Consider the following 22,686-nt stretch of genomic DNA (forward strand, 5'->3'; position numbering starts at 1 on the left):
GACCCATGCAAGCTGCAGATAAGCAGCTCCCCGGCCCCAAGCGCGCTGGGGAGAGCAGATAAGAGGGGTGACTGCCAGCCCAGGGGCTAGCCAGGGCCAGCGCCATGGCACATGCTGTTTGCCCTGCTTTTGCCCCGCTCCCCCCCTGCTCAGGGTCCCCCAGCTTGCAGTGCCCCCCACCCCGCACCAGCCGAGGGCCAGTCCCCGCAGCGGGCGGGGCACACCGGGCTCCAGCCGGACCCGCTGCGGCACCGGGCAAGGCCGGAGGCGCCCCGGAACGGGTCTGATCCCCCGCAACCCCCTCCCGGCCCCCCCACATGCAGCCCCGCTATAGGGAAGCACGGCGCCTTTAAGAGCCCCGTGGCGCCAATTCCATCCCACGTGACTCCTCCCGGCCCTCGGTGGGCGGGGCTGTGGCCACGCGGGTTCCCGCCAAGGGGCTTTGGCGCGCGCGGTAGCGGGTGCACGTGTCGGCGCGCCAGGACCAGCACCGGGACCGGCACCAGCACCGGGACCACCGCCGCCATGGCCCAGCTCCGCCTCACCGACTTCTTCGGCCGCACCAAGGCGGCTACCGGAGCCCCGGCCAAGCGCGGCGGCGGCCACCGGCTCAAGGCCGCCCTTGCCGGGCCCCCGGTGCACCGGGAGGCGGAGGAGGACGGTGCCCCGGCGGGGCTCAGCGCCCGCCCGCCGCCGCTGCCCGGCTCGCCGCGCACCCCGGCCCGCGGCGGCTCCCCGGCGGTGCGGGGGCTGGCGGGCAGGAAGCGGAGCCGCCGGGAGATGGAAGCGGAGTCGCCGGCCGGGGCCCGGCCCGGGGAGCCGAGCGGGAAGTCGGCGCGGAAGAGGCTGGAGCTGCACCGGGATGCGGAGCCGGGGCCGCCGGCCGCGGTAGGGAGCTGCCGGGGTCGGGGATGCGCCGTTCCCCCCGGGCTGCGGCCCTGAAATGGGGATGGGGGGGACACCGTAAAACCGGGGCACTGTCTCCGGAGCAGGACCCCCCCCCCAGGGCTTGCCCCCCTTCTCCTGATGCAGGACACCCCCCCGCCCCCGGGCTTGACCCTCTCCCCTAGCGCAGACCCCGCAGGGCTTGTCCCCCTTCTCCTGTTGCAGAGACCCCCGCAGGGCTTGACCCCTCCCCTAGTACAGACCCCCAGGGCTTGCCCCCCTTCTCCTGATGCAGACACCCCCCCAGGGTTTGCCCCCTGCCCCTGGTGCAGATCCCCCTATGGCTTCCCCCCCAGTGCAAGGCCTTGGGGACACAGGCACACCGGGGAGGGGGTCCCGGCGGGTGGGTTCCCCGCACATCCCCGGGCTAACGCTCCTCTGCTTCCTCGCAGGCCACCAGCCACTCACCTCCGGCCACTGCTCGGCCCCCGACGCTGCCCTCGCTGGACCCAGCAGCGGACCCCCCGGCCGGCACCACCCGCTCCCCCGGCCAGGGGCAGGACAGGGGGACACAGCCCGGCACAGCCCCCCCGGGGACAACCAGGCGCCTGCAGCGGGTACGGGACAAGCCTGGCTTTCTGCTCCCATTTTTTGTGTTTCTTCTGCTGTCTGAGCCCTGCTCTGACCATGTGCCCCCTCCCCACCCAGGAGGACCTGGCCGGGCTGCGGTGCCGCCTGCGGAGGGTGAAGGCGCTGGCCCAGCTGCCACCCGTCCCCGCCGGGGCCAGCCCCGACCTGCGGAGCCGCCTGGAGCGAGTGCGGCAACTGGAGCTGCAGATCCGTGAGAAGAAAGCGGGAAGCGGAGCTACGCCGGGAGCGCGGTCATCTGGGGACACCGGGGCGGCAGCTCCCGCGGCAGAGGCCGGGTGAGGAGCGGCTTCGGGGATGCAGCCCCAGATTGGAGGGGAAATCGGGGTGTCCCGGTGACCGCCGCAGCCCTCCTCCGCTGCTCAGCCCTGCAGCGGTTTTGCCAGGGGTCTTCCCACCCCAGTGAGGGGGGTGTGGGGGCTCAGCGGGAGTGCTGGACCGGCCCTGCTGCCTGCAAAGGGCTTCTCTGAAGCATTCGAGCGTGGTCTGAGCCACCCTGGCTCTGCCATGAGTGTTGGGTCATCCGTGTCCCCAGGGTGGGTGATGTGACCCAGGTACTGGCACAGGTTGCTCAGAGAAGGGTTTGGCGATGGGGAGAGGAGAGCGGTCTCCCCAAACCGGGGTGGGCACGCAGCTCTGAGGTCAGCCCTGTCGGCAGTGGAACCCCCGTCCTGGCCGGTCTCGGTTCCCGGCTGCGCCCTTGGGGCTGTCCCAGCACCACGTTCACCGTGCCCGGTGGCTGTTGTGTGCTGGGGGACGCTGACCCCTCTCCTTTCCCAGCAGCGAGAAGGTCCCCGCGTACCAGCGGTTCCACACCCTCGCGCAGGACCTGCCCCCGGGGCTCACACTGCCCTACAAGTTCAAGGTGCTGGCGGAGATGTTCCGTAGCATGGACACCATCGCCGGGATGCTCTTCAACCGTGCCGAGACCATCACCTTCGCGAAGGTCAAGCAGGGGGTGCAGGACATGATGCGCAAGTAAGTTGGCAGCAGCGGGCAGCCCGTTTCGGGGTCCCGGCTGAGGATGTGGGGGCCGATGCCCTGGTGTCAGCCCTTGGGGTTCCTGACCTCGCCGGGTGCTGTTGCAGGCAGTTTGAGGAGCGGCACGTGGGGCAGATCAAGGCGGTGTATCCCACCTCGTACAGACTGCGCCGGGAGAAGAACATCCCCACCTTCAGCAACGACGTGAAGAAGTCTGACTACCAGCTCACGCTGGAGCCGGTGCTGGGGGAAGGTATGTACGGCTTGGGGGGGACCTCCGAGAGCTGGGGCACGCTCGGTCCCGGCTGGGATCCCTGAATCCCCAGGGATGCTCTCTGCTTGGTCCGTTAGATAATCATCTGACCCATAAGGGCCTGAGTGTGTTGAAAGTGGAAAAACACTTTTGGGGTTAGGAAGGAAATGATAGGACGAGAGGAAATGGCCTCAAGTTGTGCCAGGGGAGGTTTAGACTGGATATGAGGAAATTTTACTTCACTGAAAGGGTTGTCCAGCATTGGAACGGGCTGCCCAAGGAAGTGGCTGAGTCCCCATCCCTGGAGGTATTTAAAAGCCGTTTGGATGAGGTGCGTAGGGACATGGTGTAGTGGTGGGCTGGGCAGTGTTAGGTTTACGGTTGGACTCGATGATCTTAAAGGTCTTTTCCAACCTAAACGATTCTGTGATTCTGGGTGAGTGGGAGGATGATAGGCAGCGATTGTGGCAGCGACTCGGCCCCATGGCGGGGCTCTGATCCTGTCCTTCCCGAGGCTCTCGAGGTTTGGGCCCTGGCACGGTGTCGCCACGCTTTGCCGAGATGCCACATGGGTGACACTCGTATCTCTCCTGGCAGAGGAGAAAGTGGATGGCCGCCCGCACTTGTCGGCATCGCGCTTGCTGGAGCGCAGGAAGGAGTTCAATCGCAACCTGGTGAACATCGTCAAGCAGCACCACAAGGTGAGGCCCCCCCCTGGCACCCTCTGCTTTTGGGGTCTGGGGTTGCTCTGGTCGCTATCTAGAGAAGCGGGTGGAAGGAGCAGGCTGAAGGACATCGCTGGTTCCTGTGGGATGCTCTTGGCGGGCAGGCGTGGGTGGGGAGGATGGCAGCTGGAATCTCTCATGGCTCTGAATTTCCTCCCAAGCCAGCTGCCGCGTGTTGCCAAGCGGTGCTGGGAGCACGGGGCAATGGCCGGCTCCCCCGTACCTGTCCCACAGGTGCCGTGACGCAGCTCTCGCCCCTTTCTAGGCATTCCTGGCCGCCCTCAGCCCTCCCATGGTGGTGCCGGAGGAGAAGCTGACCCGCTGGCATCCCCGCTTCAATGTGGACGAGGTGCCGGACATCAGCCCGGCGGAGCTGCCGCGGCTGCCCCAGGAGGACAGGCTCACCACGGCCCAGGAGGTGCTGAGCACGGCTCGGGGGATGCTGACCCCCAAGGTGAGTCAGGACCGGGGTCTGGCTCCGTCTACGGCTGGCAGACCTCAGACCAGCCGTCTCTCTGGGAAGATGTTACCGGCTAGGGTCGGGAAGGATCGCTTCAGAGCCGCAGGACGCGGAGCACTGTGAGATGTAGGCAGGTGGGAACGCAAGCCTGGCTGTTACCGCTGCAGGCTGCGGTGTAGGACTGGTTTTGGGCTAGAGGAGCCGTCAGCACTGACTTTGGGGCTGGGAGAGGAGATGAAGCACCCCGAGCTGTCCTCCGTGCAGGCAGGGATGGGTCAGACGTGCTGGGCTTGCGGGGTGGTGGCGGGGGCGGTGGAGGGGAAACTTCTTCATCCAGCGCAAGTGGCTCCCAGCTGTAACCCAACTCCTCCTCCCTCTTCCACATGAGCAGATGGAAAAAGCTCTTGCCAACCTGGCCTTAAGAACCGCTGAAGCCAGTGCGGGGGAACCGGTGGTTTCCAAAGCACCGTCCCCTGCCAGCACCTCCAGCGCTCTGAAAGGGGTGTCCCAGGCCCTGCTCGAGAGGGTGAGTAATTCGGTCCTGGCCGTAACGCCCGTGCTGGGGGGACCTGCCTGCGTCTCACCCCATCTTCTCTGCTCCCCAAGATCCGGGCGAAGGAGGCGCAGAAGCTGCAGGCGCTGATGACGCGGGACCCGCGGCAGGAGGAGCGGCTCGCCATGCTGGGGCGGCTGCCGGCCATGGCCCGCATCCTGCGCAACGTCTTCGTGGCCGAGAAGAAGCAGGCGCTGACCATGGAGGTGGCTTGTGCCCGCATGGCCGATAGCTACGACGTGCAGATGCCTCCCGGTAGGAAGGGGGGGGGGTCTCTTCGCCGGCACAGGAGGGTCTTTGCGGGAGGAAGGGGCTGGGGAGCTGAGCTCTGACCTGGCGGCTGCCGCTCCTTTTTGCAGGCGAGATGGAGAAACACTTGCGCCTCTTCGCAGAGCTGCTGCCCGACTGGGTGGGGATTCACACCCTCAGGACGGACACGTACATCAAGCTGGACAAGGGGAAGGACCTCGGCCTCGTCGCGGAGAGGCTCGCCAAGGCGGCAAAGGAGGCAGAAGCCCTCTGAGCCCCCCAAGGGTCGAAGCTTCCCCTGTGCAATCTCCTCTCGATGTAGCAAATCCCGACTGCGCTCCGGGATCTGGTGTGGGCTGACGGGAGGCTCATCCTCAGGGATGTCTGAGGAAGAGCAAAATGCCTTAATTTAATGAATTCATCTGCCAGGGTCCACGAGGACCGTAGCTCCCCTAACCCTCGAGTTGAAGGCAGGCAGTCCTGCGTCCTGGGGTGACGATGCAAGCGGTAAAGAGGAGCCAGTAGCCTCTTCTTGGCTTTGCTGTGTTCTGAAGGTTTCATGCAGGAGGTTTCTTCCATGAACTGGGCCCTGGTGAGGTGGAGGCAGGGCTGGGCAGGGCGAGGGGGTGACGGGCAAGAAGGAGCGAGAGAAGAAGTCACAAATTGATGTTTTTGGAGCTCTGGGCCTTGTTCTGTTTTTAAGGGAGGGAAAACGCATCTCCAGCGCTCGCTGGAAACAACTACAGGACTTGTCAAAACATATTTGTATTAAATGTTTTAATATAGCTGAGTGGTGTTAACCCAGCGCTCTTCCTCGGTGAGCTGCCTGGCTGCGCCGCGTTAGCCCTGTGGTTCTCCATGGCAATTGGCGCCGGCCGGCACACGCAGGGAAGGGTTGGGTCGTCATCCAGCTCCTGGAGAAAAGACTTACTGGAAAAAGTGAGCGTGGGTTTGCAGGGACCTGAATGCAGCTTTTGCAAACAGAGAACTGCAGAGCGGCTCCCGTGGGGACAGGAGCAGGCAGGGCTGGGGGTGGGCATGGCGGGGGGGGTCCCCAGGGGAAAAGTCAGGGTCACTTGGCTGAAGTGGCTCGCGAAGAGGGACAAAGAGGGTGCCGATTGCTGCAGAGGTGCCAGCGTGGCCCAGCGCCCAGGTCAGGTCAGCGCTTGCTGCAGGAGGGGCAGCGTGGGCACAGGGGAGGAGGTGGGAGCTGCCCCGTGCCAACATCGGGCACACCTCGCACGGCTTTCTGAGCCAAACCGGGCTGGTTTTAGCATGGGACATCAAGGACTCGCACGGAAAGGTGACTGTCCTTCATCCCCTCGGGGTGAGGGACCATGCTGGCCTGGGGAAGCTTCCCCACCTGAAGCACTGCTCTGAGGCTGGCAGCATCGGTGATGGAGGGAGCAGCCAGGCTCTCTTCTCCCAGGACCCTGCCTGCCGTCATGCAGGCCAGTTGGCCAGCACTGCTGGCAGGAGGTAGCCCTGTTTCCAGGGAGGAGAGTTCAAACCCAGCCCGGAGGCTGGAGGGATGCACGGGGCTGGGGTGGACGGACCTCAGGAACTGGTTTCAGCAGCCTGGCAGGCACACGCGTGCCCCAGGGGAGCTCGCAGCGAGCTCCCGTTCTGCTGCTTGGGACAAAAACCTTCTCTGTCAAAAACCTGTCTCTACAAGCAATTACATCAACGGTTGCTCACAGCCCGGCCAACGTGAAGGCACCGTCCCTGGGTTCCCTGATGTCACCCCTTGGCCCTGCACGCTGCCAGCTCTGGCACCGGCAGGGCTTACGCTCGCTTCCACAGCACGCAGCTGCTTTCCACGGCTTTGGGGTGGAACTAATTTTTCCCTTCTCTATCTCGCAGCAGGGACCCTTCTCCTTGGGCCAAGTATGTGTGCAAGGCGCTGCCTCCCTTGGCTCCACGCAGGGGCTGGCTGTGAAAACAAGCGCCCTGGGGTAGGTTTCTCCCAGGGGAATGGTGTTTCTCAGCGCAAACTGAGCAGCCACTGAAGTGGCTTTTCAGGAAACGGTGATAAAAATAGCTATAATAACCCTTACAAGTGTAAGGGCAGGGTGGGGAAGGTGAGCTGAGCTGTGGGGGCTCAGTCTACACTCCCACCGGCACTGGGCACTTTCACTGCGACCTAGTAGGACCAGCCTGGGTACCCCCCTCCAGCTAGAGGCTGGTGCCAGGCACAGAGAAAAGATACCTGAACTGCTTGGTGATTCCAAGTGATTCCTTCCAAGCATTTGGGGTGGCAAGGGGGAGCTCACGCCACAGCCTTGCTCTCCACTGACAGCCTGGGTTTGGAGGAAGACACTCACAAGGGTAATCAATGGCTCCAGCTACTGCAAGAACAGCTCTGAGACAGTTTAGAAAAAATAAGTCCACATTTATTTTACCAGCAAGTTCAGCCCCTGCTAGGACAGGGACACAGTCCCTAATGTTTTCAGGCATGTCAAAATTTTGGCACGCTGGGTTTTAGCTACTCCTGTGACCAAACTGAACCATGCTATAGGGAGCACCTCCAAACCCCACTTCATCCATCACACAACCTAAGTGAGACTGCCGGAGCTTGGCTGCAAGCATAACACCTTTTCTGTGGCCTTACCTGATGCCAAACATACCAACAAGAGCAGGCTCCAAACTGGCATCGTCCTTTCAACATCCTGATGCCCCAAGAACACAGCGGAGGGGAGCCAGCAGCACAGGGAGTCAAATGCGTTGCAGGAGATGGGGAACTTGTGCTGAACAAAAGCTGCCAGCCCTGGCTGGAGCTGCAGGCTTTGGTAGGTGCTTCTGTCCAGTGCTGCCAGACAGAAGACAGGCAGACAGCCCTGAGCGTGTGCAGAGCCCCCTTCCTCACTGCCTGTGCGCTACTCCCCATCATGTAGATTGCTCCTAGTTTTGCAAAACCCACTGCTAAGAACTACCCTGGACCGAGGGAAGGCAGACAGCTTCCTACAATGGAGACCCTCGGCCTTCTGCGGTCTCAAGGGAAGGAGACCACGAGCCGAGCTGCAAGCTGACGTGGTGTTTGAGCTCATCTACGGCAGCAACCTCCGCTGCACTGGCAGTGGCTGCCTCCTGATTTCAGGGCACAGGGCTGGGCAGGTGCTTAATTCTCCTTAACACGCACTACCCTAATGTAAGAGCAACCTATTCTCGTGTCAGCAACAGCAGAGAGCAACCAGACCGTCCTCTGAGGTTAAATACAGAGGGATTTATCCCTTCGACAAATAATCACTTTTTGCCCATCTTCTGTGTTTCTTTGGCAGACTTTTAGTGGGCTCCTAGGAGGCTGACCAGGCACGGCTCAACCGAAAGGGAATGCTGGGCCCCCAAAGCTATCAGACTTCTGCCTCAGCAGCAGTATTTTCACTTTGGTCTCTTAAAAAGAATCAGTGAAGCTGCATCTTGGTCTCCATCCCCAAAAATGATCAGGCTGTTCCCTCTTCCCAAAAGGATGAACTCCAAAAAGGATCCTTACACTCAACGCACCTTAATCTGTGGCTTGGAAAATAAATAGGACTTACAATTGTATAGCATCTGGCCAGGATCAAAACTGTGGGTTCCCCCCCTGCCCACCCCCTCATGACATTGAGAAAGAGTCACTGAATAAAGCCCAAACTTGTGCACAGCTCCGGGAGTGCATTCCCTTCTCCCAGCTCCTCCTCAGTCATACTGCAGCAGAGAGTAAAAAGGGATGGACTTGAGCTTTTCCGATCCTTTCAGGAGTTTTAACTCTATGATCACCAGGCACTCCAGGACTTCAGCCTTCAGCCTCTTCATCAGCTCGCAGGCTGCACACATGGTACCTGCACGACACAGAGGTTGAGCAGAAACATCGTCACTCGAGGAGCAGTGATAAGCTTCAAACGCCTGCTGCTCCCTCCCTGCTGCTCCCAACGCACGCGTACGTGGGTTACGCGTGCTCGAACACCGTCTGCTTCTCTCACCTCCAGTTGCAAGCAAGTCATCTACAATAACTACTTTTTGTCCCGGTTCCACGGCGTCACTCTGGATTTCGAGTTCAGCCTGCAGGGTGGAAAGAGTAGCTTCATTTTAGTCTTGCCTTACAGAGAAGCGCTTCACAAACTGCTAACACGTGGTGGAATGCAGACAAGTCTTCAGCGAGATCAACCTTAACACTCAGCACCTAAAACCCCAAAAACACATACTCCAGCTACAGGGGAGTGCCATGGAAATATATAGTGGGTTAGGTGATTGCTGGGCCAACCCTCTGGCACGTCAAGATCCTGAACATTCATCAAGTGAGTTATGGTCCCATCGTGAAACCTTATCCTGAAGGAGTTCTCCGTTGGGGAAAATCTCCTGTAATGCACTGGGCTGGAGCGCTCTGCCCTGACAGCACGGCCAAGCCAGATCCAAACTGTCACAGGCATGTCCTGTGTGAGATGAACTTGTCCCGCGGAGGAGTTGGCCCAAACAATCCTCATCAATAATGCCTAGGTTTGGTGTTTCTGCTGCCGGTCCCTGGCTGCCGTTAGTTACCAGCGGTAGCGTGTTATTAGGTTTACACCTCTGCTCTTTAATCAGAGAGGCGGCGGTGTTACGAGGCGAGCACTCTGTTTTGAAGCCATGCAATAAAGGCATTTACTTATAGCACTTACTGGAAGAGTGGGAAACTCACTTCATCTTCATGCCCCTGAATTCAAGCCAAAGAAAGCAATTTAGCACCAAGTCTTATCACCTCCCACAAAAAATCACAGCAGGGCTCGCTGACACAAGCCGCGTGTCCATGGCTCGGGGAGGGAGCTGCCGTGCCGGGGTACGGTGAAGCTCAGCGCCGCTCCTGAAGTTTGTGCCGTGCCAGGCTGCCTGCGGCATCAGCACTGGCTGCGAAACCCAGCTTGGGGACCCCCCTGCTGGTTTTATCACCCTGTCCCCTTTGCTGACACCCCCTGGCCCTCCCTCAGCCAGCCTGGAGACCCTCTTCTCCTCCCCAGGCATTACCTTGCCATACTCGAGGGCGTAGGAGACCGACTCGGTCGGACCGGGAAGCTTCCCCTTTTTCCGTATCAGCACGAAGCCGACCCCCAGTCTCTGAGCCAGGGGGGGGCCTATGAGGAAGCCACGGGAGTCCAGGCCTGGGGGGAGCAGAGCAGCACAAATACTCAGAACAGAGCCATTCGACTGGGGGTGTCTTTGCACGATACCCCAAGTTTATCTTCCTGTGTTCTCTAGAACAGGGGGGTCTCTAGAAACAATTTGCTCTTACAGTCATTTCTACGGGTCGAAAACACACACCACACTCCTGCACTGCCCGTGTTCGCCAAGATGCGCTGCTGACGGGCTGCGGGGCACCGCATCGATCCCTCCATCAGCCCATTTTGCCTCCCCTCAGAATCACAGAATCGTATAGGTTGGAAAAGACCTTTAAGATCATTGAGTCCAACCGTAAACCTAACACTGCCCAGCCCACCTCGACACCATGTCCCTAAGCACCTCATCCAAACGGCTTTTAAATACCTCCAGGGATGGGGACTCAGCCACTTCCCTGGGCAGCCTGTGCCAATGCTGGACAACCCTTTCAGTGAAGTAAAATTTCCTCATATCCAGTCTAAACCTCCCCTGGCGCAACTTGAGGCCATTTCCTCTCATCCTATCACTCGTTACCTGGGAGAAGAGACCGACCCCCACCTCTCTACACCCTCCTTTCAGGCAGTTGTAGAGAGCGATGAGGTCTCCCCTCAGCCTCCTCTTCTCCAGGCTCAACAACCCCAGGTCCCTCAGCCGCTCCCCATCAGCCTTGTGCTCCAGACCCTGCCCCAGCTCCGTTGCCCTTCTCTGGACACGCTCCAGCCCCTCCATGTCTCTCTTGTAGCGGGGGTCCCAACACTGAACACAGCATTCGAGGTGCGGCCTCACCAGTGCCGAGTACAGGGCACGATCACTGCCCTAGTCCTGCTGGCCACACTATTCCTGATACAAGCCAGGATGCCATTGGCTTTCTTGGCCACCTGGGCACACTGCTGGCTCATATTCAGGCGTCTGTCGACCAACACGCCCAGGTCCTTTTCCACCGGGCAGCTTTCCAGCCACTCTTCCCCAGGCCTGTAGCGTTGCTTGGGGTTGCTGTGGCCAAGCTCTTAGCTCTTCTTCTTCGAGATAAGCTCGGATAAGCCCCTGTATCAGTTCGGCCACACAGCCAGGGACTTTGCACCACCGTGGGACAGACTTCGGTTATCATGAGGCACTTGGCCCAGGTTTGGTCTAGACTCCTTGAACTCTGGGCTATTGCCCAGCCGCAGCGCTGCCTTCCTCAGCACTTCCACTCGCAGCCTCTCATAGGTGTGTTGCAAGGCATTCTCACCACAAAGGCTGTTTCTGTTGGCTTGAAAAGGCCCCGAGAAGGAAAACATGCTGGAACAGGGTCTGCCTGCCGTGGGGACTGCGTGAGACCCTACAGGCATGCCTGTAAGACTTTACGTCAGACTTTCAGTACTCCCCGACTCTTTTTTTAAATGATGAAAGCAACGAATTATGAAACTGGCACTGAAGCATCATCAGATGGCATCTGCCACCTCCAAAACCAGTATTTCAGGAAACTACAGAAGTTAAGGGTATAACCTGTCCCGGTGTTACCGAACGGTAGAGGCCAGCATTCGGGGGGTTCTAACGTCCATGGGCTACAGTGTATTAGCAGCGGAGTCTCCCCACGCTTCCCGCCCAGGCAGCCTGAGGACAGGGTGCTCTGCACTGGCCTCAGAGATGTTTCAACCAACAACTCACCCGCAATGAAGTCGATTTGGGGGAAAGATGCCCTCAAATGACCTTCCAGAAGATCAATCAAAATCCTGAAAGCTGCGGGATCCTTCAGCAAGGGGCTGATATCGCTGCAAAGAGAAAGGAGAGCGGTTAGTCAGCTAGCCTAAGCCCAGGGGAAGCGGGTCCTGCCTTGCGCTGGCAGCAGGCGAGGGGAAGGATGGGGAGTGAGGAGAGGAGCTGGCTGCAAGCCCCGGCCCCGACCCCGGTCCCGGCCCCGGCCCCGGCCCCAGCCCCAGTCCCGGCCCCGGCCCCAGTCCCGGCCCCATCCCCGCCCGCACCGGAAGAGCACGCCGGGCACCGGGAAGTCGGGGAATGGCCGCACCCGGTCCCGCAGCCGCCGCAGCCGCTCCTCGCTCATGGCGGCCCCGCTCTGCGCAGACCGCACCGCGCAGCGCCGGCCGGGCCGGGCCGGGCCGGGGCGGGGCTCCCGCCGCCCTCGGGGAAGGCCTGCACGGGGCGCCGGCGCCTCGGCCTGGGCCGCTCTGCCAGCCGGGAGCGTGCAGGCCTGGCACCCCGGTGCTCGGAGCCCCGGCCCCCCCCCGGTGCACGGAGCTCTGCTGCACCGGGATATGGAGTCCCGACCCCCCCCGGTGCGTGGAGCGCTGCTACACCGGGGTACAGAGTCCCGACCCCTCCGGTGCACGGAGCTCTGCTACACCGGCGTACGGAGTCCTGATCCTCCTGGTGCGCAGAGCTCTGCTGCACCGGGATATGGAGTCCCGACCCCTCCGGTGCACGGAGCTCTGCTGCACCGGGGTACGGAGTCCTGATCCCCCTGGTGCGCGGAGCTCTGCTGCACCGGGGTATGGAGTCCTGATCCCCCTGGTGCGCGGAGCTCTGCTGCACCGGGGTATGGAGTCCCGACCCCTCCGGTGCACGGAGCTCTGCTGCACCGGGGTACGGAGTCCTGATCCCCCTGGTGCGCGGAGCTCTGCTGCACTGGGGTATGGAGTCCCGACCCCTCCGGTGCACGGAGCTCTGCTGCACCGGGGTACAGAGTCCCGACCCCCCCCGGTGCACGGAGCTCTGCTACACCGGGGTATGGAGTCCTGACACCCCCCCCACCACCACCCCAGTGCATGGAGGTCCGGCACCCCCATGCACAGAGCCCCGACCCCCCGGTGTGTGGAGGTCTGGTACCCTGGGGCATGGAGCCCTGACTCCCCAGTGCATGGAGCCCCGATCCCCCTGTGCACAGAGCTCTGGCACCCCGGGGCACAGAGCCCCAGTCCCCTCGGTGCATAGAGCTCTGGTACCCCAGTGCATGGAGCCCCAATCCCCCCAACTCTGGGTGCATGGAGCTCTGGTACCCCGACACACAGAGCCCCGATCTCCCCAGTGCATGGTGCCCTGCTCCCCTGGAGCATGGAGCTCTGCTATCCTGGAGCACGGAGCCCAGGTATCCTCAGTGCACAGCACCCCAGTACCTCAAAGCGGGGAGCCCCGATACCTCCATGCACACCGCACAGTGCTCTGTAGCCCGGTGCACAGAGGCTGGGTGCCCCCGCTGCATGGAGCCCAGGTACCCCAGTGTATGGAGCCCCACTTTCCCCTCTGAAGAGTGCTCTGGTACCTGCAGCGTGTGGAGCTGTATTTCCCCAGCGCATGGAGCCCTGGGACCCCGCCTTGCCCCAGCCAGCTTCGGAAAGGAGTCCTGTGCCCACGAGTTACCCTTCCACCCCCCTTCACCCCTGCCCAGCGCCTTGCAGAGATAGTTTAGTCCTAACAACCTTGCTACTTCCTGCTTTTCTGTCCCTCGTCACCTCTTGTGAACTCCTGCAATCGCGTTTTGTGTTTGTTAAAACCATTGGTTTGGGTTACACTCATGGGGGATGATAACACAGCCGGTCTGAGTGCCCTGGGTCCTGGACTAACAGCTCAGCGGCTATTGGTGTCACTCATTCATACAGCAGGTCAGGACACCCTCACACAGCTCCTATCTCCCATCGCCTGATGGGTGAATAGCCATTTGTCCATGCAAAATCCATTGCGGGCAGGAGACGTACTGCTGAATGAGCACAGAGCTCCTCTTAACATTGGCAAACACGACTCGGATCTGGACCAAATGCATCTGGGTACAACCCGCTGCAAAAAGCAAAGGCAGTTCTAGCACGCAACACCCCTGGCCAAGCTCAGTGCTTGCTGCTGATAGCTGCCATGGGGACAGCTCAGCTCCACGCCCTCCAGACAGCCGTCAGGGTCTGTCTTCGAGGTGTGTGCCAGCGTGCCAGCAGCTATCCTGGTATTTTGCAGTGACTTGGTGCGGACCCTGTGGGCTGGGTGCTCAGGGCTGCGGCGGCCTGGTAACGAACGCAGGAGCTGCTTTCTCCTACTCTTGCTGGACCAGTCGCTCCCAACGGCCCCATGGGTCCTTCCAGCTACGAGAAGTGGCTCTTGCACAGGAGGAGCAACTTAGCCGTGACAGGCTCATATGCACAGCAAGGCTCACGAGACACCCGATTCTGCCCGCATCCCAGCATCCGACACGTCCTGTGTCATTACGTACTTCCCAGTGCTTGGTGCAAACCCTCGGGAATCATTTGCCGGACACCGAATCCTCCACTGCTCTATTTTCTTCCTAATTCCTCTATAGACAGCAAAAGGCACCGGTTTAATGGATGTCTGCCTGAGGTGCAAACGAGACGAGCTGAAGGCCAGTGCAAAGGTTGCTCCCGTTCTTGTTAAGCTCTCCATTGCCAGAGACATCCCGTGCAGGAGGTCAGCATGCCTCCTTTCACAACCATTCCCTTACAGACTAAGATTTTCCCTGAAGTCAGATTATCTCTTTGGCACCAGAAAAATCCTCTCTAGCAGCTGTTCCAGTGAAGCAAACACGGAGGAAGCACATGGCCTTCCACTGGAACAGGGGCTTCGCAACACCCTCGCTCCCTTGGATGAACTGGAAGGGTTTCTCTTGCAACCTTACCAACCGAGATACTGAGAAATGAGCTATTCCAGCAACTCCTCTTCTTCCTGGCGGATGGAAGTGATGGAATTTATCTGCCTACCCATGGAAATAAGCAGGAGCTGGGAAAGGGCTCTTTTGCAGCCTGCCTGCAGCGCAAACACCAGGCACCCCTGCCTTCTGCCTCTCGCTAATGGAGGAGCCGTAAGCTGGGGTCTTCATCACACTTTTCTTGTTTGTGACCCTCCTACACAATCACCACCGTCACTAGCAGAAGACACCGCCACATTTTTCTGGAGGCTAAGCGAGGTTCCCAGGTCCCTCATGCCAACCGACCCCAGGCAAACCAGCAGCTCTCACCAGGACGAGCTGCCGAGGGCTCCCACCGGTCCCTTCGCGTCCAGCAGCCGGGTGAAGAAGCAGCTGGGGGGATCTCTCCTCCTCTGCTGCGGGATCAGGCCTCTCAGACACCATCAGTTCTGCCAGGAAGAGCATAAAGGTTACACCAAGGACTTCCAGTGATTCGGCTGCCAGAAATTACGCCACATGCCAGCTCAGGTTTAAAAAACAACATTTCTCAGATCTCTGACAGAACTTCACCTCATTAATCCTCCATTTCAAAGGATATGAATTGCACCTATCAGTACGGACTGGTTTTTAACATCCGAAGTAAAGTAGTTTTCCCTGTAATTGTTCAACCTTTCAAACAACAGTGCTGACTCCTACTGCAATTTCCATCTGAAAAGAACTTTCCTAGGACCAATTTCCAAATGTGATGTCAAAGGACTTCGGCTCTGGAATATCACCGGGGAGGTGTCTTGACATCCGCTTGCGGCTCAGAGAGGTTTAGGGCTGTTCTGTGCCTGGCGGAGGAACCACCGCCTGGGATCGGGCCCCCCCGAGGGTACCGTAGCAGGGGGACACTGGCTTTGCCTCTCTTGGACACAGACCTAATCAGTGATTTAAAAGTACTTTCAGAGCCTGATATGAGAGATGTTATTAGCTGGTGAACACAAAAACTGGGGGTATAAAAGCTTGAGAGCTAGCTCTAATCAGCTTAACCACGCAATTAGAAGAGCTGTGCTGAGTATGGAAGTTTCTGTTCCGTTACGGATTTTAAAACTTCAGTGTGAAGTGGAACAAAATGCCCAAAATTTCAACATACCCCACAAGGGGAAATGAGAATGAAAATTTCCTTTCAAATCCGCTGGAACGTTTCGTTTCAATTTCAGCTTTAGAAACGCATGCACTTTAAACCCATTTTTTTAAAAATCTGAAATATCTTATTTCAACAGCAGAAGAACGCAGTTCCCCGGCCAGCTCCCTGGGCTCGGGACCGAAGCGTCCATACTGAATAACAAGCTAGCTTTGTCCCCCCTAAAAGAGGCGAAAGCATCGAGAACCGGCTCTGCCCTTCCACAGCTGAACACAGCCCCTCCTGCCCGCTGCAGCAGGATGGATCCAGCCCTGGAGAAGACACAAACCCCTCTCTCTCTGGCCAGCCGGGCAAGCCAGGAGGGGATTTTGAGTCCGATCCAGAACTAATAGATTTGGCACGCATTCCCCGCTGCTGGCGAACGGGCCGACGGGCTTTTCAGCCCCTATCCCTTTCAGATGGGAATCGTGCTACCAACCTACATATTGCCCAGAAGGGTATTAAGTGACTCCAGGAGGGACTAAAGGCATAGAGAGCTGCCAGATTGGCTCTCTTGAGAAGTTGGATGGCAGAGGTTTTTTTACACTCCTAAGAGACCACAGGCTTTTGGCTAGGGATCCACCTTTATTTAGGATTTATATAATCCGAACTAGACTTCGAGCAACAACAAAACTATAAACGGTGGAAGGGGATATAAAGAAAACAGGCAAATGGAGTCTTTTCTCAGTGTTTAAAATAGCCAGTTTCCAAAGGGAAAAAAGAACCTAAAATGAGATTTCAGTTCTTCCCTTACAACTGTTCTTAAAAACTAACAGTTCAATTCAAGAGGCACCGCCGTGTCGCTTGCTGATAACAGATTAAAAACTCGCATCAAATACTATCAGAAAACAAAAGCAAAAGTCTATGTCCAAGTATTATAACTGTTAAGAGAAATGGAAAACAAGCCACTCTAACTGCAAAACAGTTATCTGGATACTGAACAAGTACTCAAGAGTAACTCTTGGAGAGTAAAAGTACATGTAGTTTGTAAAGTTTCCCAGTGCCGAGGACAACAGCAAGATCCCTGGGGAGAGATTTCTCGTCTGGCTGTGCTGAAGAGGCTGCCGGCAACTCTGCAGACAATAAACTGCCTCCCAGCACTGCCTTCCCCTCCAAAGCCCCGATTCAAACCATTCTCACCTCCAAAAGGTCCTTCTTCATGAAAATTATTTCACATGGTGACTGCAAAGATGTCCTCACTGGAAAAAAAGAGTATTCTCCAACCTTTGGGAGATCCTCATCGCGTCCGCTTCACTTGACGCGAAACCAGGAGGCTTTTGGAAGCTGTCCACCGCGTTCGGGAAAGGCTCGACTCGGCAGGTACCGAGAACTGGCAGCTTCCACGCGGCAGCGAGTGTCCCAAGTTCAACAGCCGCCTTCTTGGCGATATTAGTTCCAGTTTCTTTAGTAAAAGCCCACTGTCATCCTCAGCACTTGCCTGAAAACTCAGTCCCCAGACACAGCGTAATGTTTTATTAGCAAATATGTGGGTATTGCTCGCTCTCGTTCCGAACTGGCCCATTTTCACTTTTATTACTGTGTTCCTCAGCTTCCCATTTAAAATGCAGAGGCATGTTATCTTTCATCACTGCACTCAATACAGTTTGCAGGGCATTAACCTTGCCTCTAAGTGTTTGGAATTGATCTTCTGGTTTCCAATTCCAGTGTTCAGATCCCCAAATTGTTGGTCCACAGAGACTAATTTGCCACCGAAATAATCCATTTGTCGCTGCAGGATTTTAAATCAAGGCTCCATTTTGCAGCCATAGACTGTAAATGCAGTAGGACTTTTTCCACGATTATTAGTTACATCAATTTCAGAAGCTTCTCTGCATGGAAAGTCGGATGATAACACAGCCTCAGGGGCAGAGCAGGGAGACTCGAGAGGCTCAGCTAATTGGAAATTAAAGGCAAGAAAGAAATTCCTTGGACTCGTAGCCCAAGCAGATATTAAGCTTTTAGCGTTTAGCAGATGTATTTAAATATAAAGAAAGGAACATCACATAGAAGCAGTCTTAGACAGACATCATCTTTCCTTTAGCTCTTATGTCTTGCAGCTTGAGAAAGGAAGCCACCAACAAGCCAGCTTCACTGCTGCAGGTTCCCGACCGGCCAGTAAACCCCACCAGACCCACTCCTCTATCGACCGCTATTGCACACACAACCCCAGGCAGGTCGCGCAGGCAGCCCCTGCAAAGCCAACACCTGCCCCAGTACGGGCAGTTCGCAAAACCGGGCAACTATCACACGGACCCACTTCAGATCAGAGGCTCAGGATAATTATTAAGGGCAGATGTGGTAATAGATGATGGCTGCTTTGTGATCCCAGGCGTGTATCGGTGGTTTTGAGCTGCCCCACGCTAAGGCTGCAGGCTGGCAGCGATCATCCCTGCGGCTGTGCTGGTGGACGCAGCCTCGGGCCACTTACGCCCCTGGTCCCTGCACCAGCCTCTGAATTGTACTTGGGCAGCTGTGTGGGCTGGGAAATTGATCCACGTTAAAAATAATACAGGGAAAACAAAACAAGCTATTTTTAACCCAAGTCAGTCCCATGATGTGGAAGGCGTATCTGTGAGACTGTCCCGAAGCAAGGTGTTATTCAGTTGTTTCACAGGTGTGCACAGACAAATCATGTAATGCGTTTCTGATAAATTAGTTTATTTTTCTTCATTAGTTCTTCATCTCACAATGTTAAAATCTGTACATCTTTGGGAAAGGCATCGATTTAAAATTCTTCCTAGCTATCCAGCTGTCAAACTACTATTCTTATTTAAATTTAAAGCAGTAGCTTCTTCACATTAAGCTTTGATCTTTTATAATAAATGGACATGAAGCAGATAATAAACAGACATCAAGTCAATTCACTTACAGCAGTCAGCTTTCTAGTGCGAAGTTTACATCCAGTATCTATGCACTGAGAGATTATTTCAATGAGGAATGAGGACTGTGTGTGCGCTGAGAACAGGATGGCTTGTCCAAGCAAGTTACACAGACAGGGGAAAAGCAGTATCTTCAAAACTGCAAGCTGTGAAAGAGTAAAGAATGAAGTGGCAGCCAGGCAGGCAGGGGACACGGGGTAGCAGGCATCCAGTACGCTCAGGATGTGCATACTGCAAATGCTAAGAACTGAGAAACGTGTCCGGGCTAGTGCTCAGATGATGAGCTGCGATCCTGCGATGTGATCTCTTAATAAGCAGCACGTAGAAAGACAAAGCGCTGTTACAATTCGCAGCAGACACGTTCATAACTATTTGAGGGCTGACAGCGATTTTCAGGGAGTTGCAGTGACAGACTCCCTCCGCTGGTAGTATCTTTATCTGCTGATAATAGTGAACTGCAGGGCTCTGAACCCTTCTGGGTGACAGAAACACTAAAGCAGAGGTGGACAGCACCCAGAAAATGGGAAGTTATTGGTTTTGTCCGGTCCCCCGTGCTGGCAGACGCACGTGACTGCTGCAAGTCCTCCTACCAGTCCTTCTCATATAGCATCACTGAAGAACAGGCTGATCAGAATCTCTCAAGACTTGAGCTATCCACACTATGTCAAAACAAGGAGAAATGTTATGGATGAACTGGAAATGCCTTGATATACTGGAGGGACAATTAGGAACATCATAAGGCATCTAAGACATTTGGACTATAAACAAACGCCATTTGCAGATGCGCAAACAGTGAATTTCAGAGGCTCTGCCGGCCGATGAAATGTTGGCTGTGATTTCTGGTAGGTGGAACAGTAAGAGCCGACTCAAGTGCTGTTCTTATTACAATCTCATAGGATTATCCAGCTTCATGAGATATACGCTAGGAATTACTGTGGAGGGGATTACAGGTAGCATAAACCATGGGAACGGAGAGAATGAGAGCATTTGGGATTACAGGGCGGGTAAGAACAAGAAGTTGAGAAGCCCGTAGCAGGCAGGAGCACAGCAGTTACCAGAGAAGCAGAGTTCTCAACTGGTCTCAAGGCAGCCCCAAGCTTTGCTTGGGAAGGAAGTAGGGCTGTTTACAGGTACAGAGCACCTCGATTTTTCCCAAGGCAGCACAACGCCATGCGGAGAGGGCACGTGTACTGCATAAAACACTGGAGCAGCGGAAGCGGAGCTGTCGGTGGTGCAAACAGCATGTTCAGGGTTGCTTCTAGCTACTGCCCTGAAGCCCCAGAGTAACCTTGCTCAGTTTTGTTTGAGACACGTCTGTTAGCAATAGCGAAGGGTGTGAAATGGGCTCAAAAGCAGCTGAGAAATTTGCAATGTGAAATTGTGCAAAGGATTGGCATTTACCATGAACTCTGTTTAAAGAAGTGCTACACACAGGCTGTGGAAAGTTTGCACAAGGAGAATTCCTCAGAGAGCGTACACTGGAAACAGGGTCAAGAGTTAACATCTGATGTAAACGAGCATTTCTGAGGCTGCAGTTGGCTGAGCCCAGATCATGAGACTAGAAGCGTGACTTAAACCATATTTTGGACCCAGATTTTTGGAAATGAAGAAAACCCCTGAAATGAAAAACTGACCCCCAGCTCCCCAAGAACATCCTGCACACCATCAACAAGGCAATACTTACATGAACGCTATCTTCAAATTTCTTTATACCATCCCCTAGGGAATGTTTGCAGCTACAGATGGAAGGAAGGCAGGGCATTCTCCCTGGAGCCAACGCCTTAGTCGGGAACAGGAGGGAGCACTTGTTTGCACCCAGCGATGCACAGCATTGGTCAGGGCTGTACAGCTGCACCCAGTACTCGCAAGGTTAGGAAGAAAGGAAAAACAAGTTGGTGTCCAGAGTTCACAATGGAAATCAAATGTTAAATCAACAAGTTACAGGCAAACAAAACAAGGGCAGTTTGGGCAGGGTTTTCTGGCGGCTGCATGTTTCCTGAACAGTCCTCCATGGCTGCTGTTGGGCATCCGAATGAGCAATGATTTGAGAGAGAAGCTTGGCTGGAAGGAGCAAGAGAAAAGCTATATCCATGGCATTTCTGAGGCGGTGGCAGAGCTGTGGTTGTCCAGAGAGCTTTTACAGTTGAAACAGTCTTCACTAAAAAGTTACCATTTACGGAAAAAACTAAAACAACAGAAGAGTACAGGCTAAACCCTGAGCACTAGCAATATAAACACTGGCCCTTTTGGAAGAGCAAATGATGATATCATACATACATCACACCCTTCTTGTGTAAACAGGAGTGCCAACATGAGAAGACATGCTTTGTAAACCATATGTCCAGTTGGTTATGGCTTTTCTGTGTAGCTCTTGAGGGCTGCAGAGAAGATCAATGAGGCCAAAAGCACTTCTTAGGATCAGACTTGGGCGGTTTCAGGCACTTCCCTAGCTTCTCACAGCCTGGAGGAGACCAATTCTGTTAAAAACAAACACAAAATATACAGAAAGATGATTCATACCAAGTATCTGCTGAGCCCTAACCCTGACCAACCCTTTCTGATTCTCGCAAAGACACTCCTGTGTCCTGCTTGAAAAACGAAACTCCTCTTGCAGCTAACGCTCCTGGGCTCATCAACTTCCCAACTCCAAATGCTATTAAAAAAAAGCTTTAGGAAAGACTACAAATCCTTCTGCAGCAGATGATTCCCTCTTCTGGGATACAGTGGTCTCTCCTGTACAAATGCAGTCTGCTAGAATTCTGATCACCTTCCTCTCTTTCCTGTAGTAGCATGGAGCAACCAGACCGTGAGCTTTTGGTGAAATCCCCAATTTTCCTGGGATCCAGAAAAGAGTTATCATTCTTAGCACTAAGATATCCATACACTTTCTTGAGGAAACAAGCAAAAAGCAACAGAAGGCCAAGGGTGAGAGAGAAAGAAGAATGCCTGTATTTTAATGAACATTTTGATGGATGAATTAATGAACAGATGGAGTAAGGAGGCATTTATAAGACAACTACTCCAGCGCATGCAGACCAAAACTACTTGCCTCCCTTGTTTCCATGTTTCTTGAACTACCTTTCTCCAATATGTGTACAACAGAGAAACAATGTCAGCAAGGCAACCCACTGCAAACCTCAGTTTCCAAAGGGATTAACGACAGAAGAAATTTGGATAAAAGAACTTTTTCAATTTCATTGGGGTTTTATCATTTAAAATTTGGGACTGCGGTAATGTGAATGGCAGGTTACAATCCCCATTCTGCCTTCAGAAATCTTTTGCGTTCGTTCTCTGTCCCTCCCTCTCTCAAGGTCTATCCATCCATGGGAGATTCCTGCTGTCGCCTATTAAAGGTCAGTTCAGCTCTGACCTATTGCCTTTCATTTTATTTATTTTTATCCTTCAAGTAATTTACATTTTCTTGGAATTAAATTCCTATAGAGTAAAAGAAAAGCTTAACCCCAGAAAAAATGCCGGAGCAGGTTTCTATTCCATACAGCTGACAACAGATGGCAGTGAGACACCAGCTATCTCTGCAGAAGGAGCAGACCACAGAGGGGAGCTTTGGCGGAAGGCACCTCACTGCACGAAGGGCTCCAGACGGTTTAAGAACAATTAATGATGTTTTCTAAATCCGTTTCTCAATTTTACAATGCACAACCACCCCTGGAAATTTCAGATGCCTGATTGTCGTGGTTTAACCCCAGCGGGCAACTAAGCACCACACAGCCGCCTGCTCACTCCCCCCACAGTGGGACTGAGAGAGAATCGGAAGGGTAAAAGTGAGAAAACTCGTGGGTTGAGATAAAGACAAAGACAGTTTAACAGGTAAAGCAAAAGCCGCGCACGCAAGCAAAGCAAAACAAGGAATTCATTCACTCCTTCCCATGGGCAGGCAGGTGTTCATCCAGCTCCGGGATAGCAGGGCTCCATCGCGTGTAACGGTGACTTGGGAAGACAAACGCCATCACTCCGAATGTCTCCCCGCTCCTTCTTCTTCCCCAGCTTTACATGCTGAGCATGACGCCATATGGTGTGGAATAGCCCCTTGGTCAGTTGGGGTCAGCTGGTCCAGCCGTGTCCCCTCCCAGCTCCTTGTGCACCCCCAGCCCACTCGCTGGTGGGGTGAGAAGCAGAAAAGGCCTTGACTGTGTGTAAGCA

The 22,686-nt window shown here is 55.7% G+C and overlaps 3 protein-coding genes across 6 annotated transcripts in view; 1 reads left to right on the forward strand and 2 right to left on the reverse strand.

Annotated features, from left to right (window-relative positions):
* Positions 1-391: 391 nt before the first annotated feature.
* CDT1 (chromatin licensing and DNA replication factor 1) lies at positions 392-5,700 on the forward strand. Of its 2 annotated transcripts, none has more exons than XM_072872548.1 (10): positions 392-888; positions 1,338-1,502; positions 1,594-1,811; positions 2,317-2,511; positions 2,622-2,767; positions 3,365-3,468; positions 3,758-3,946; positions 4,344-4,478; positions 4,559-4,760; positions 4,865-5,700. In XM_072872548.1, exons 1-10 carry the CDS (start codon positions 526-528, stop codon positions 5,026-5,028), a joined length of 1,881 nt encoding a protein of 626 aa, XP_072728649.1. In that variant the 5' UTR covers positions 392-525; the 3' UTR covers positions 5,029-5,700. The 2 variants fall into 2 exon arrangements, with proteins under 2 accessions (XP_072728649.1, XP_072728648.1); XM_072872547.1 differs by having other exon boundaries at positions 2,314-2,511; positions 4,865-5,698.
* Positions 5,701-7,125: 1,425 nt separating this feature from the next.
* APRT (adenine phosphoribosyltransferase) lies at positions 7,126-11,982 on the reverse strand. Its single transcript, XM_072872549.1, has 5 exons — positions 11,825-11,982; positions 11,511-11,614; positions 9,732-9,865; positions 8,714-8,792; positions 7,126-8,572 (listed from the first exon to the last, which is right to left on the reverse strand). The coding sequence occupies exons 1-5, from the start codon at positions 11,902-11,904 to the stop codon at positions 8,430-8,432; spliced, it is 540 nt and encodes a 179-aa protein (XP_072728650.1). The 5' UTR covers positions 11,905-11,982; the 3' UTR covers positions 7,126-8,429.
* Positions 11,983-14,835: 2,853 nt separating this feature from the next.
* The window catches only part of GALNS (galactosamine (N-acetyl)-6-sulfatase), a 52,709-nt gene continuing 44,858 nt past the window's right edge, over positions 14,836-22,686 (reverse strand). Inside the window, exons 14-16 of one of the 3 annotated variants that reach the window (XR_012044118.1) lie at positions 20,210-21,002; positions 16,787-17,539; positions 14,836-14,930 (exon numbers count right to left, since the gene is read on the reverse strand). Coding sequence is in view for 1 of the 3 variants with exons in the window: in XM_072872487.1 (XP_072728588.1) it covers positions 20,916-21,002 (87 nt within the window). In the remaining 2 variants the exon portion in view is untranslated. Of the gene's footprint in view, positions 14,931-16,786; positions 17,540-18,163; positions 21,003-22,686 lie in introns of those variants that run through there. The other 2 variants (XR_012044119.1, XM_072872487.1) reach the window with 2 other exon arrangements.

Source organism: Ciconia boyciana, chromosome 9, assembly GCF_034638445.1.
Source record: "Ciconia boyciana chromosome 9, ASM3463844v1, whole genome shotgun sequence".
In the NCBI taxonomy this organism is placed as follows: domain Eukaryota; kingdom Metazoa; phylum Chordata; class Aves; order Ciconiiformes; family Ciconiidae; genus Ciconia; species Ciconia boyciana.